At 36.0% G+C, this 15907-nt stretch overlaps 1 protein-coding gene across 2 annotated transcripts in view; it reads left to right on the top strand.

Annotated features, from left to right (window-relative positions):
- The first annotated feature begins 323 nt into the window (after positions 1-323).
- Positions 324-15907, top strand: part of EDEM3 (ER degradation enhancing alpha-mannosidase like protein 3) — a 59294-nt gene continuing 43710 nt past the window's right edge. For both annotated transcript variants that reach the window (XM_083359072.1, XM_083359073.1), the window contains exons 1-7: positions 324-594; positions 3899-3944; positions 10429-10529; positions 11320-11359; positions 12034-12146; positions 12579-12732; positions 13317-13451. In XM_083359072.1, coding sequence (XP_083215198.1) covers positions 431-594; positions 3899-3944; positions 10429-10529; positions 11320-11359; positions 12034-12146; positions 12579-12732; positions 13317-13451 — 753 coding nt within the window. In that variant the 5' untranslated portion in view covers positions 324-430. The remainder of the gene's footprint in view (positions 595-3898; positions 3945-10428; positions 10530-11319; positions 11360-12033; positions 12147-12578; positions 12733-13316; positions 13452-15907) is intronic.

The following is a 15907-nucleotide window of genomic DNA, read 5'->3' on the forward strand; positions in this document are numbered from 1 at the left end:
CCCTTGGCATCATTTTTTCCAAACAAGGATCGGCCCGAGATGAAGCCGGAAATTACGTATTTCGACGGAGAGAGCGGTCGCTAGAACAAATGGTTATCTTTTGAGAGTGCGACAGCCACGTCCAGGTTAGGAGGTAGCCGCCCGTTTGTTCCACGTATCACTGCATCCGGGAGGGAACGGGGGGGGTTAACGCACGGTCAGGTGACGCAAACCTTAGGTCTCATTGGGCCGTGGGTAGCGGCATGTCACGTGACCGGAAGGGAACCCGGAAGCAACCTAGCGGCAAGATTCCGGTTTCCTTGGCTACGCCAAAGAAAGGGAGGGGGTGTGTGTGTGAGAGAGAAGGCGAGCGAAGGTCCCTCGTCTTCTGAGGCGGCCGCGCTGTTTGAAGGGATGGGACAGAGCCGGGCCTAGCGGGGCAGCTGCCGCTATGAGCGGAGCACCAGCTGGGGGTGAGGGAAGGAGCGGCAACTGCCTAGCAGGCCGTTGGTCTGGCTGGAAACTGCTGGCTTTGGGCCTCCTCTCTGCTTCTTCGGTGTTGGCAGCAGCGCCGGGAGTGCAGGCTATGAGCCGGGAAGAGAAACGTTATCTTGGGTAAGAGCCCTTTTTTCCCGTCGCCCGCTTTATTTTTTTCTGTGCCGCAGCTGAGCCTCCCTTGGTTGGTCTGGTTGCGAACCGTGGTTTTGTGAAGGGGAGGGTGAACATATTGTGTCATGGACCGAGGAAGGAATTGATGTTGGACCGGAAGACCTCCAAGGCCCCTTCCAGCTCTATCCTGATTGAAGCCCTGCTCCTAGTTGCATTTGGCTGCTTGAGGAGACTGAGCAGTTTCTCTGAAGTCTTCTTTAACCTGACACAACTGAGGGCTGATTTCAAGCTTGTCCCCGAGGCAGACTGACAAGGATACCCCAGCTCATGTTTTACTCAGTTTTTAAATGTAAAGCTGGACAATAAATATGGTACTCTGTAGGTTTTCAAAATCTAAGTCGTATTTCGTTAGGTTTCCCCCCCCCTTCGAAAAATTTCCTCCACCCGCCATTATTTTTTGTGAAACTTCCTTGTCTAGAAATGATGATTGTCATAGCAAGGCAGGGATGTAAGAACTTAAGTTAGGCCAAGTGAGAAATGTTAGTCAAAGTGAGCAATAAAACTTCAGAACAAATGCTGTCATTGAGAGAGAATAGAAAGATTGGGGGGGGGGGTTAAGCTGAAGGATGCAGTTCCTCAAGTTTAAAAAATGCTACCAGGATCATAAATGTATGGAAGTTATTCTAGAAAATGATGTTCATATAATTTAAAGCTCACTTATATAAGTACTGAGCTTCTCTTATCTCTGTGTCCTTGCTTTTTATAGGTGAGTTGGAACACTTTTTTCATTTTAGTATTTCACATTTTGCTGATCAATTTTTCAGTGATGCATGTTCCATGTGTGTTTATCATATGGCAATATGGTGGTTCTAATATTTCAATAAGGTATAAGTGTATTTAATACAGAATTTTAAATATATGTGATGTAACAGTTATTGTCAAAGAGGAGTGAATCCCATAGTTCAGGATTGGCTCAGGATTTCTGGGAGCTGAAGTCCATGAGTCATAAAAGAGCCAAGGTTGCCTACCCCTGCCATAGTTGAAAGTAATTTTGGAACTTCTCAGAGAAATGCATTTATTTCTTTGCTGTTGACTTCCTTTGAGGACAGTTGAAGGCCCTGTAAACTAATGCTATGTGGACAATATAATTACTTGTAAAGATTGGATATTTCACCGTTAAAGGATCATCTTGTTAGCTGTGCAAACAGTGTTTTGAAAGACTAGATACTTTAAAATTATAGCAAATAATGAGCTTACTTAAAAGGCAAATCAGATGCTGGGGTTTCATAGAATAAAACAAAAAATATGTACATGTTCCACATGAATGTACATCGAGGAACCTAATATAGCAAATATCTTCAGTGTCCATGTCTACTAATAATCAAGGATGCATCCACACATTACATTTATAATGTTTCCACATTTCACTTTTTTAAAACTGTTGTAATATTAATAAATAAATAAATAAACCTTTATTGTCAAAGTACAACATGTGTACATTGAGATTAGCTGAGCCTCCCCCCCCCCGTGCTCTCCCCCCCAACACACAGTGACAACAAACCCTCCATCCCACCACACTATGTGAACCAACTACACCACACACCGGCCTCCCAAGTCAATTCTGCATAATTTAATCTATGGCAGAAAACAAATACATTTTTTGAGAGCAGCATTAGGAGAACATTAGATTTCTGGAGTCCTCTAGCCTTTATGGAAAATGGAACTTGGATTTATTCTGTGGCTCTAAATTAAGAATTTCCTAATTCATAGCTTGATTGCTTGACTATTAACTGCAGTATTCTAATAAAGTAAATCTTTGATATGAAAATGCACCTGTATTCATGTGGGAAGTCAGCTCCCCAGAGAAGGAAATATTAAAAGGGCAGAAAAATATATTGCCTCAAAAGATCTTAAACAGGCAGGAAAGCATGCCCAGTTTTTTTAATCGCCCCAGGTCTCCCTGCCCCAAGCAGGGGCTCTATAGAGATGCAGATTTAAATCCAGGGAGTTAGGAGATTAAGAAGACAAAGACCTAAAATGTACATAGCCCAGCCCCAGGGAAGCAGGACATGACCTTTGGACATAATGGGATTAACCCATCACCATCAGAATACCAGAAAGGCACACTCAGACTCAGGTCAAAAGTCCATGACACAGGAAATAGCCTCAAACAGGAACAGGAAGAGGAAGCAGCTCCAAACAAAAGGCTCCAGAGGGTATAAAACCCCACTCCCTACATGTGTTCAGCCTTTCTTTTCTGCCAGCCATCTTCCTGTCTGGTTTTCCTCTCCAATAAACTACAACCTTCTTCCCAAAGCAGTTGCCATGTTTATTTTCATCTTGGATGAACCACGATGAAGACCTTTTTTCCAACATTCATTATCAACTTTTAAATGATATGAAAATGTATTTGATTTCATAAGATTTAAAAAAAACTTATTTAATGCAACTTCCTCTTAATCCTATACAATTCTGTACATATTTACTTCAAAGTAGATGTTTCATTTTTTTATTAGATACATATGTAAATATGTATAAAATTACAGTCTGAAGTTTTCTTGAATAATCATGCACTACGCAGAGAATATAAAGTGATTGATTATTGCTATACCTTATATACCCATATAGGCACGGGTCGGCAACCCGCAGATCCGGAGCCGCATGCAGCTCTTTGAGCCGTCTCCTGCAGCTCCCAGCCGCCCGGTGCGCGCGCACCTCTTTGAACGGGCAGTGGTGCGCGCGCAATACACATTTGAATCTGAACTCATGATGTTTTGAAAATGGCCATGTAATTTTCTTAATTGCCCCCTTCCAGGATATTTTTGAGTTCTCAATCTAGCGTACTGTCCTGAAGTCTTCCTGACTTTTGCTTTTTTGAGAGCAGCTAAAGTGAGCTAAGTACTGTCACCTAACTAAGCATTAAAAAAAACACATCAGTATTGAATCTTATCTGCTTAGAAAGCTCAATAGATACTGTACATGGATCTCTTTCTGGAACATCTACATTCATATAATCATTTTGAATTCCTGTTAAGTAAAAAAAGCCATTTGTTTTAAAAATAATTTCATAAAGAATTATTGCTCTTTTGTAATAATAAATGGCTACATAGTTTAGGATTGTTAAAATAAATTTTAATAAAATTGAAATAGCATATCGATTTTGGCTTTATATAAGTGCTCAGTTGTACTGTTTGTCGCATCTTATTATAATATAATATAATCCAAATGTTTGGAAAGTCTGCAGATTTAAAAAAGTGTTGCTAGTAAATCACTTGAGCAGAATTGAATTATTTTCGTTTTTCTTTTTCAGAAATCAAGTACTGGAAATGTTTGATCATGCCTATAGCAATTATATGGTATGTGCAATGTTTACATTATTTTAACATTAAATAAAAATCTGTTTTAAAGCTGTTTTTACATAAAGTATATGTGATGAACTCTTGCTAGTATTTTTAATTATGATTTCATGTAAGGTTGGCCAGCCCATCACCTGCAGATAGTAGTGCTCTACTTTCATACTGATACTATGTTTTTGGACTCTGGTTTTTGTTTCTTTCCTTAGTGTATTAATCCTAAGAGAAAGCATATATATCCTAATATTTCCCCCCCTGTAAACAATGGGGAGAGGTCATACTTCCATTCCTTGATAGTTTGACTAACAAAATTCAGTGGCAAGTCTTCAAAAAGGAATTTGGGGTCCACAGATGATTGGCAAGCTATTGGCTGCTCATTCTTATACTAAAATACAATCAAGGATCATAATTATTGTTTGGTGTAATATGCTGAATCATGCTATCATCAACTGAAAACAGGTTAATGTTAATGTGTTAATGTATGGTTTACAGTGAATTACACTGCAGTTCTTACTTGTTTAATTCTTAGCCTGTTTTCATGTTAAGATCTAATCTATTTAAGACTAGTTTTTTTGTCCTAAGTAATGAATCCTTTTTCTCAGTCCTTGAATTTGTTGAAATTGAATAGCATAGTCTATAAGGGAAGGAGTTGCAGATTATAAGCATGACAAAAAACACTCCAGGAACAGGGATTCCAATCCAGTGAAAGAATTCTACTTAGATCAGCTAGAGCTGTTCAGGTTTACTTGCACATTTTAAAACTCTTTTTAAAAATAAATGGTAGATACTTTGTCATGCTAGAAATTCTATAATTGTTTCCTTAAAACAATTCAGATAAAGATACATGTTATTTTATAGAAGTGATGAATTAAGGTGAACTATATTCATACTTACCAATCTAATAAAAATGTTTAAGCTATAATACAACTAGGTGTAGCTTTTGTGTCTAAGATCCAAGTTGGAAACCAAGAAGTGTTTTATTAAAATCTCACTAATCACAGGTCTACAAGTAATTTGGCAAATCCTTCAGCCAATCATATTTAGCTAAGACGAATGATTGGTGCATAATTTCATGGCAAACTTTTTTATCAAGAGTTTTAGTGAATATAGATAACATGAATTTCTTGCAGAGAATAACATTGAAACTGTGAATATGATACTAATTTTGGCTGCTAAAATATTCAACTGAGACCCATTGTTTTCTTGGTTTTCAATTTGTCTTATGAATTTCATAGGACAGAATCATCACATTTATGCCCTACTGTATTTATAAGTATGGTGCATGTAACTTCAAATAAAATATATGTAAAATTGTGTATATTTTTTGTGTTGGAGAAAATATAAACCTAGGTCATGCTGTCATTCATTTATACTGTATTGTGAAAAGGCTTTTTTATCATTTGTGAGGTAATAGAGGATTTCTACACTTGTAGCATGAATTATTTATATTAAGGAAGTATATGACATGGCACATCCTGGAAGATTTTATGTCAAAAGGATATTTATTTATCATGGGTCCTAGAGCCTTAAGCAAATAGAATTTGTGAGTACGGTATATTGAATTTGGCAAACAAGATCAAGGATTTAAACTTTCTTTTTGATCTATATATATTCTATATATAGATCAACTCTTTCCTCATTTTTCAATCTTGTAAGATTTCTTTTAGTTTTTTTTGGACAATGTAGCAAAATTCTATGCTAGAAATATAGACTATTACTATTTGAAGTTACTTGAAAATGTGGTTTTCTATTTTTTAAAAGGGAACATTCATTAAGTCTTGCTTTATATATCATACATTTCTTCAATGAAAAGTTCCATTTTTTTACTGAGTTTTTTAAAGAATTACATAGTGCTCATAGTTACAAATTCTATTCTTTTGGTGTTGATGTTGTTGATTTAGTGGTAAGGAGGGAAGGATATTTAGATGGATTTAAAAATACAATCCAGCTGATGACTTGCCCTAAATCCTCTTCCCTAATATCCATAAAAGCCTAGTGTGATACTTCTGTACCAGATAATTAGTTGACAAATCTGCAATCCTACCTATTTTGTAAAAGCTTTTTAAGTGACATCTTAGTGCAATATTTTTATCTTGAGGCTCCTGACATTTCAAAGAAATGTAGAATCCCTGTTATTGTCATTTATGTCCTCTCCATCAGCGTGGCAAATAATAAGTGAGTAAAGGTCAAAGAAATATAAGGTTTATCTTTAGAGCTAGTAAAAGAGCAGAACCATCATCTTTATAAATGTGAGGATGTGATCATTCAATGTGCCACAAGATTAAATGTGTTTCTTAAAAAGATTATTGCTAAATTTATCATTTAACAAACCAAATGGTGACATTAAAAGCTATCTTGTAGAATGTTTTTTCAGTATTTTGGAACATGATTTTATTTGTATATGGATGTACATACAGCAAAAATGATAGTTTGTATACAGATGAAAATCTATATGCTAGCACTTTTCTGAAGGCAGAGTTTGAATTTTGGTTTGGAAATGAAATTCTGCCATCCTATTATGGTGTATATTACTATTAAGTACTAGTGGTGTGTAAAATATTTTCATTCTGAAATATATTGAGTTATATACTTTGTTCTGCATTTAAACAGAACAAAAAATTACAGAATCCATTTTAGCCATTCTGTAGGTGTTCAAACTGACCCTATCTCTAGCTCATAACCTCTGTTTCAGATTGAATATTCAATACTGAATATTCCTGAAATTAAGCAGTTTTTGAAATTGAAATGAATGTTTCCAAAATCCTTTAAATACCCCTTTTAGGGACATTAGTGAGAATGTAACACACTTGTTAAGGACCTTGGCTTGGAAAATCTGCTGATCACTACTTGTCATTGTAGTGATCTTCTTAAATACATTGTTTTGAATGTAAATACATTCTTATTCCAAAGGGATTATTCAGTCTGATTAACTATTAAGTTTAGATTCTGTGCTTTTCTAAGGATGGAGGCAGAAGGGGCAGTGATCCAGCTGTTCAAATTGCAAGGATGTCTTCCCAATTTTTTAAAAATGAAAACAGTGTAAGAGACTTTCAGGTTTAACTAGTTCTAGATGGCAAAACCATTGTGAATATTTTATTTCCATCCCTGAATTGTATTAATTAACCTCTTTAAAACAATGTGAATCAATTCAAAACAAGTTGCTGACAAAGAATTCTTATTTATGTGCAACACTTGTGTAATGAACCATCAGTTTAGCAACTTGAGGTGTGCTGAATAAGGAACTTTTCAAAGCCAATCCTGAAAATACAAAAAATGGTGCTCCACAATATGTAACCATTTACTTTTTGACTTTTGAAAGTTGAAAAAAGAAATTTGTAGTGTTGAAAGTTTTGGGGGGATATTTTTGAAAACATTAAGCTGGATTTATTGTTTCAGCCCCCCCTTTATGGATTACTGCCTTGTTGCAGCAAAGGGGCTTGTGTAACTCAATGAAGCTATGAGCTATGCCATGCTGGGCCACCCAAGATAGACAGGTCATAGCAGAGAGTTCTGACAAAATGTGATCCACTGGAGAAGGAAATGCAACCCACTCCAGTATCTTTGCCATGAAAACCCCATGGACAGTACCAAAAGGCAAAAAAATATGACACTGGAAGATGAGCCCCTCAGGTCGGAAGGTGTCCAATATGCTACTGGGGAAGAGCAGAGGGCTAGTACTAGTAGCGCCAGAAAGAATGAAGCTACATTCCAATTCCAAAGAAAGGCAATGCCAAAGAATATTCAAGCTATCGCACCATTACACTCATTTCACATGTTAGTAAAGTTATGCTTAAAATCCTACAAACTAGACTCCAGCAGTATGTGGATCGAGAACTACCAGAAGTACAGGCAGGATTTCGAAGAGGCAGAGGAACTAGAGATCAAATTGCCAACATATGCTGGATCATGGAGAAAGCTAGGGAGTTCCAGAAAAACATTTACTTCTGCTTCACTGACTATGCTAAAGCCTTTCTTAAAGAGATAGGAGTACCAGACCATCTTATTTGTCTCTTGAGAAACCTATACGCGGGTCAAGAAGCAACAGTGAAAACTGGACACAGAAGCACTGATTGGATTCAAAATTGGAAAAGGAGTCCGGCAAGGCTGTATATTGTAGCCCTGCCTATTTAACTTGTATGCAGAGCACATCATGAGAAAGGCAGGGCTAGATGAATAAAAAGTTGGAATTATGATTGCTGGGACAAGTATCAACAACCTAAGAAAGTGGTGGTAGACCTATGGCACGTGTGCCAGAGGTGGCACTCAGAGCCCTCTCTGTTGGCACATGCGCCACTGCCGCCAGCAGCAGGTCCATCAGGCCACCACCACTGCCTGGAGCAGGAGCCCCGCCCAGCACAAAGGAGGCAAAGCAGCCAACTTGCAAGCTCGAGCAGAGTTGGTAGAGCAGAGGTCACCAACCATTGTTGATTGGTGGACTGGAAGAAAAGGGAGGGGGAAGCATTTTACATGCATGTGTGCGTGCACGGGGCTGCGAGCACGCACACGCTGCAAATGGGGTGGGTTTAGTACATGCCCTGCCCCGTTCTTCCATGGTGCAGCGTCTTGTATCTGCACCCCGCAGTGCTGCGGCGGCCGATTTTGCCCCTTGCAGCACAGTGGCCCATTTTTGTGCCCCTGAGTTTTGCATGCCAGAGGCGGCACTCAGAGGCACCTCCCTGCCCCCCCTGAAGGCACCACAATGCTGATGCGGCCCTGGCACTTTGCGATAAATAAGTGGGTTTTGGGTTCCGGTTTGGGCACTCGGTCTCTAAAAGGTTTGCCATCACTGACCTAAGATATGCAGATGATACCACCTTTATGGCATAAAGTAAAGAGGAACTAAAGAGCCTCTTGATGCGGGTGAAGAAGGAGAGTGCAAAAGTGGGCTTGAAACTCAACATTAAGAAAACTAAGATCATGGCATCCGGCCCTCTCAATTCCTGGCAAATAGATGGGGAAGAAATGGAAGTAGTGACAGATTTTATTTTCCTGGGCTCCAAGATCACCGCAGATGGGGACTGCAGCCAAGAAATTAAAAGACGCTTGCTCCTGGGGAGGAAAGCTGTGGCAAATCTAGACAGCATACTAAAAAGCAGAGACATTACCCTGCCAACAAAAGTGCGTATAGTCAAGGCCATGGTTTTCTCAGTTGCAATGTATGGCTGTGAAATTTGGACCATAAGAAAGGCTGAGTGCCAAAGAATTGAGGCTTTTGTACTATGGTGCTGGAGAAGACTCCTGCAAGTCCCTTGGACTGCAAGGCATTCAAACTGGTCAGTCCTAAAAGAGATCAACTCTGACTGCTCTTTAGAAGGCCAGATCCTGAAGTTGAAACTCAAAACTTTGGTCACCTAATGAGAAGGAAGGACTCACTGGAGAAGAGTCTAATGCTGGGAAAGATTGAGGGCAATAGAAGGGGACGACAGAGAACGAGCTGGCTGGATGGAGTCACTGAAGCAGTAGGCGTGAGCTTAAATGGACTCCAGAAGATGGTAGAGGACAGGAAAGCCTGGAGGAACATTGTCCATGGGGTCGCGATGGCTCGGACATGATGTCGCAACTAGCAACAATTGTTTCAGCCAATTTAGGAGAACAAATAAGGGCTGATGTGTACATTTTTCAGGGTTTAATAAGATTTTGAGGGTAGTGAGCTGGTTATTTTGTGATGCATCTTATTCTGAAAAATAATTTCTGAACCATGTTGAGCCAGAAAATATTATTCCACATTGTATACTAACTAAATAAGGACACAGCCCAGAACCATAAAATAAACCAAAAATTCCCCTTACTTTCTACAGTTCAGAAAACATTGGAGTAATTATGGCTTTTGTCTTGCAGTCCGTTTCTTTACTATGGTACTAACTGAATGTATGAATATGTTTCTGTGGGAAAAGTATTACAGGTAGTACTTGATTTATGATCAGTTATTTAACGACTGTTAGATGTTACGACAGATTTTAATAAACCAACTTACAATTTGCCCTCAAAGGTATGACTGCCACCTCCCCTCCCCTCTGCAGTGATGTTATCGTGTTTTGGGCACTCGGCAAGTGGCTCGCATTTATGACCAGTTGCAGCATTGCATGGTTACATAATCATGTTTGCCACTTTTTTTGTCATTTTCTGGGAGAAACTACCCATTGGATATGGGTGGATTTACTTAACAACCATGGTGACTCCCTTTGTTACTGTTCTAAAAATGGTCAAATCCAGTCACATGGTGACTCTGCATGATCACAGTGACTTACAACTGCAATTCTGGACTCCATGTAGTCGTAAGTTGATGACTTATTGCAGTTCATGAAAAATATTGATTTAGTCCTATGTAAGAGACTTATGTACCATTTGGAACTTTCTGCATTGTTTAATTTTGTAAAAGCATACTCTCATGAATATATTTTATTACCTGCATTTGTAAGAGTAAGCATTTCAACTTCACTAGATTATTATTCTGTTTTGTTTTTCATTTCCTTTTTTCCCCCAACAGGAACATGCTTACCCAGCTGATGAGCTCATGCCTTTAACTTGCCGTGGAAGAATTCGGGGTCAAGAACCAAGTCGTGGAGATGTGGATGATGCTTTGGGAAAGTTAGTATTTTGAAGTAATTATTTGAAGATTCAGTATTTAGTTTTAATTGAAAATCTGTGGATCCATTATTACAAATTCAGTAAAACTGAATCTAAATTCTGAATAAATATCCATAAAAAGAACAGGAATATTTACTAAAATGGAGAAAAATAAAAATAATATGTGACTAATAATTGAATCATAGATGATCATGATTATATTTCTTCAAATTATTTTTAGTTTCTGCATTATCTGAAGAATCTTATAGCAGGTTACAGTGTTTTAATGTCATGAAACAGTTAAACTAAATAAAATAAATATTAATTTAAAATATTACCACAGTTGGAACTTCCATTGCAAAGTGATACGTTGTTAAATGATTCTTACCCAATTTTATGATCTTTTTTGCTGTGGTTGTTAAGTGAATTTCACTTCTCCCATTGACATTGCTTGTTAGGGAAGGTAGCAAATGATGATCACGTGACTCTGGGAATGCTACAACCATTGCAAACAGGTGTTGATTGCCATGGCAGACAGTGTTGAACTTTCTTGAGCTGATAAACTGCTGAAGTCATTCAATGTTTTTATGAATTGATGATGCATATTTTAATATATAGTCTGTTTTCAGAAGTCTTCAATGGTTCATAAAAGCATTGTGTGTCTTCAGCAGTTCATCAACTTGAGGAAGGAGTACACTGTTCACTATTTTTTAGTAATAGGCAGTCTTTTACAAGTTCTTACATGAACATTTAATAATAAATTATCTATTGCATCTTAAATCCTACTTTTAATCTCTCCTTTCTCACCCAGGTTTTCACTGACACTAATAGATACTTTGGACACTCTTGTGGTAGGTTTGATTTCTTCTATCATGTATTAAATCTAAATTCTCATTTTACAATATTGAGTAGAACTTAATAATTGTCTTTAGCAAAATACTTGATTTATTTAAATTATGACCTACTTTTAGAAGTTGGATTAGTGATATAAGGTAGCATACACAGTGCTTTCCCCTCCCAATTTTCTCACAGCAACAACCCAGTGGAGTACATAGGTTGGGCTGAGAGATTGTGATTAATCCCAAGCCATCCCATGAGCTTTTGAAAGTGAACTAACACCTGGTTCTCCTGCTTCTAGACTAGCACCTTTACCACTATACCATACTGATGCTTCCTAATTACATACTCATTTTAGTGTGGTATGTTTACTTGTTTTAATTTTAATTAACTTTTTTGCTATTAGTTTGCTTTTGGGAAACCCAGAAGTATACCTTAAGTGGATTGACAGATTAGTTGCATGTAATGAGATTCCAGATTTTTTCAGTATGCATTGCTCAATTACACCTCCTTCACTTTTTTTGAGACAGGATAAATTAAACAGAGTTTGCCCTCTGTAATAGGATTTTTAGCTTGTTGCTGACCAAAGATGACAGAATCTGATATTCTTTATTTTTTTATTTAGTTTCTCCTTAACAAAACTTAGTTTCTTAAGAGATATTCAGCCTGTTTACTCTTTGTTTTGCAGGTGTTAAATAAAACTAAAGAGTTTGAAGATGCTGTTAAAAAAGTAATTAGAGATGTTAATTTAGACAACGACATTGTGGTATCAGTGTTTGAAACAAACATAAGAGTGCTTGGGTAAGTTTTATTCTGCGGAAAAAAGCATCAGATTTGTAAATCTGCCAATGATAATCTATATATGTTTTGTGATCTGAAGTTAAATACACTTAGTTTTTAAGCATAATAGCATTCATAGTTCATAGTTTGTAAAGCTGTTCTTGTTTGAAAGCTGCATTTCCTGCATTATTGTCAAAAGGGTTTACCCATCTTCATTTATATACACTTTTTAGAAGTAAATAGTATTTAAATGTTCTACAAACTATTTTCATTTTTTCAGCATTTGTGTTATGCTTAAGGCTAGTATAACTGTAATTACTAAACATTATTAGAGATTGGAAGCAATTTGGAGAATTACATTCTCTTCTCTGCTTCCCCACTCTTTGGTTCTCTTCTTGTTCAACATTCACTAAGCTAATAAAGTTCCTGATTTCTTCCTTTCATTTTATTTAGAGGTCTTTTAGGTGGGCACTCAGTAGCAATCATGCTGAAAGAGAAAGGTGAAGTCATGCAGTGGTACAATGGAGAACTTCTGCACATGGCAAAACAGTTAGGCTACAAACTTTTGCCAGCTTTTAACACCACAAGTGGTCTCCCATATCCAAGAGTAAGTAAACTGAGCTAAGACTAATATATGTTATTTGTTCTTCTAGTATGATAAAATTACATATTGAGTCAGAGAGAGAGAGAGTTATTAGTGATATTGGTGAAAACATCTGATTTTTATAAGTCAAGACTATTTTTATAGTCTTAACTTTTCAGCTAATAGCATGGTTTATGAAGATATTTATATACAGTATTTATCAGTGGGCTTTACTACATTTTCAAATGCCATGACGTTAAAAAAGCCATATGTTTTGATTATGAAATTGAGGACTGTTCTCTCCATAGCAGGTGATATGCTTAGAGACAGCTTCATTTAAAGTTAAAGCACTACTGACTTTAGCATTGGAATTTAAACCCATATACCTGCGTAGGTTTGCCATACACAGAGGCTGTTGAACACTATTTTTTATGGTGGTGCACATTCTCTGCTGTAACTTACTTAATTTTTCCAGTTTTTTTGCAATATAGTACAAACTTAATTTCTATTTATTTCTTGTTTGAAAAAACAAATCTATTTTATTTTCCTAAGTTTTTAAGAAATAACATTATCACAATAACAGATTTTGGCATTTCTTTTTCTTCTAGATTAATTTAAAATTTGGTCTAAGAAGTCCAGAAGCCCGGACAGGAACAGAGACTGAAACTTGTACAGCTTGTGCAGGAACGTTGATCTTAGAGTTTGCTGCTCTAAGTCGTTTCACAGGGGCATCAATATTTGAGGTTTGCTTAATGATAAGTGATTAATTATTTTTGTTTAACTGCTAACTTTTGATGTTTTTATTGTATAATTACTTGATAGTATTAATTTCAGCTGTGTTCTGTTGTTGAACTGGTCACTGAATCTCTCATACCAGAAATTGCTTTTCTATTTATATTTTGAGGTACTGCTTTAAATATCTATCAGCGTTCTGTCCCAGGACCTGAAGGCTGTGCTGTGTTTGGGAGGGCGAGACACTTTGTGTCATAATGCTGCAATGTTTTATCTTTCAATTTTTAAATTGATTTTATTGTAATTTCTTTGATTGTTGTGAGCAACCCAGAGATGTTGAGAGTTGGGCACTATAATTGTTTAATAAATAAAAATGATTATAAATTATGTCAACATAAAATATCCCGTGTAATAATATAGTATATTAAATTTTGTATTACGACAAATATTTAAAAGAGTAACTTAGAACAACATAAGCATCCATATGGTATTCCCTCAATAAATTAAGTGGTTCATTAGTGTCTGGTGCCTTACCGTTGGACACTATTGTAACTATGGGCTATGTCTGTTCTATAACTCTTTAGTATCTCTTATGTATAAGGAAAGATACTGATTTTGTCTTTATATGATTATTATTTTTGAATTGTTCAGTATGTCCTTCAACACAAATCTTTTTGGGATAAGTACTTTCTTTAGTTAAACTTGCCTATTTGACATTAATAATCTATAGTCTGTTGTACACTCTACTACACAGAAAGATTTTGACTGACCAGATTGAATCTTAACTTCAATTTTGTATAACAGTCAATTTGATTTTGAAGTTGCATATTTAGTGACATCTAAAATAAAGTCTGCATTTATATTAGGGATTGTCAATAAACAAAGAGTTGTTTTCTTAAAACTATTCAATTAATTTCTGTATCATTGATGTATCAGTCCAATTCTTCCTTTAATTACAGATACTCCCATTTCTATAATAGCTACATTCCACTTGTCCATTGGAAGTACCTCATCTTTTTTTGAAGTTATATTGCAATTTGCCATAAAGAATATTGCATCAAAATCAATGTATACATGAACCTGCCATTTCAATTTTTTTTATTGTTTACAAATTTTATTGATTTTCTAATATTATATTCACATATTTGAAAAGCAATGTGGTGGTAGTAATTCAATTACATACAGATATCATTAGTACAGATTTCAAACTGCTACCATAAATATTCCCTCTCTTTTTCCCTTCATATATACTGTCTATTTGTAGATTTAAAGACGAGTTTTATCCTATCAGTCACATAGAAAATAACTTTTTTACATATATCCATAGTTTTTAGTTTGCACATATTTTAATTGTTTTAACATACAATCTTTTAGACAATCAATGACCTAATAGATTTTTCAATTTTAATTTCCACTAACATTTAGATTTAATGTTTGATATTTATCATTCCCAAGATTTTTAGTGTACTCCCAATTCATCTATCACCATTCCTCACAAAATCTAATATTCAAAATACACATCCCGTTTACTTACCTTCTCACCCTCTATGTCAATAAATTAAGGATACAATATGATATCCTTCCTTTTTGCTAATTTTCAGTTGTTTTTAAGTAGTAATCAAAATTTCTTTTTATTTCAATATTTAATACTTCCTCTCTTCCTCTTTGTATCTGCTATCTCTTGCTTAAACTGATAATTTTTGTTTTTAACATTCCATATAAACCTATTTATTACTTTCAACAATAGGTTTTAGCTTGTCTACATTACATTACATTATCCTACATTATCCACCTTTACATGACCTTTATGCACAAATCAGTATTCAAATTAGCTATTAATATTTATACTGCTTAATCTTAATGACCAAAATTTTTTCTTTGTCTCAGTTCATAACAATGTCTTGTGTTCAACATACACATCTTATCTATTTAAATACATTCTGTTTCAGATTTCAATAAGATGGTCGAAACTCCATTCTTCTTGAGTCTTATTCTGGCTTTTTTCCTTTGCCAAATCTTCTTCCATGTCCTTGTTTCGAACCAATCTCCTTGTAATATCATGTATATTAATTGATATTGGCACAACCATCCGATTGCCATTTTTTTTGAGAGGACTTGTAGGTCTAGTGGGTAGTCTCTTTATTCTTCCATATCGACGTAGTTGTTCTGAATTGTTTGTCTTCTCATCCAACTGTTCTTTTTCTAGATCCTTTAGTTCCTTCTGAGTTGTATAAGAAACCTTTTCCTTTTTCCAAGTTGTCAATGTCTTTTCTGGATTTTCAAATATCAATATTTGTTTAATAGTAGATTCTTCTGTCATCGTACTTAAATGTTTCATTTTTTCTATTGTATTTTGTATAGATGATTCTTTAGTTGTGGTCAAAGTTTGGGTTTTCATATCTGGGCTGTCTTCTTGTTCCTTCTCATAGCCTCTTAGTATTTCATTGGTTGTGGTAAGAATTTGGAT

The sequence above is a fragment of the Vipera ursinii genome (genome assembly GCF_947247035.1).
Source record: "Vipera ursinii genome assembly, chromosome: 3".
In the NCBI taxonomy this organism is placed as follows: domain Eukaryota; kingdom Metazoa; phylum Chordata; class Lepidosauria; order Squamata; family Viperidae; genus Vipera; species Vipera ursinii.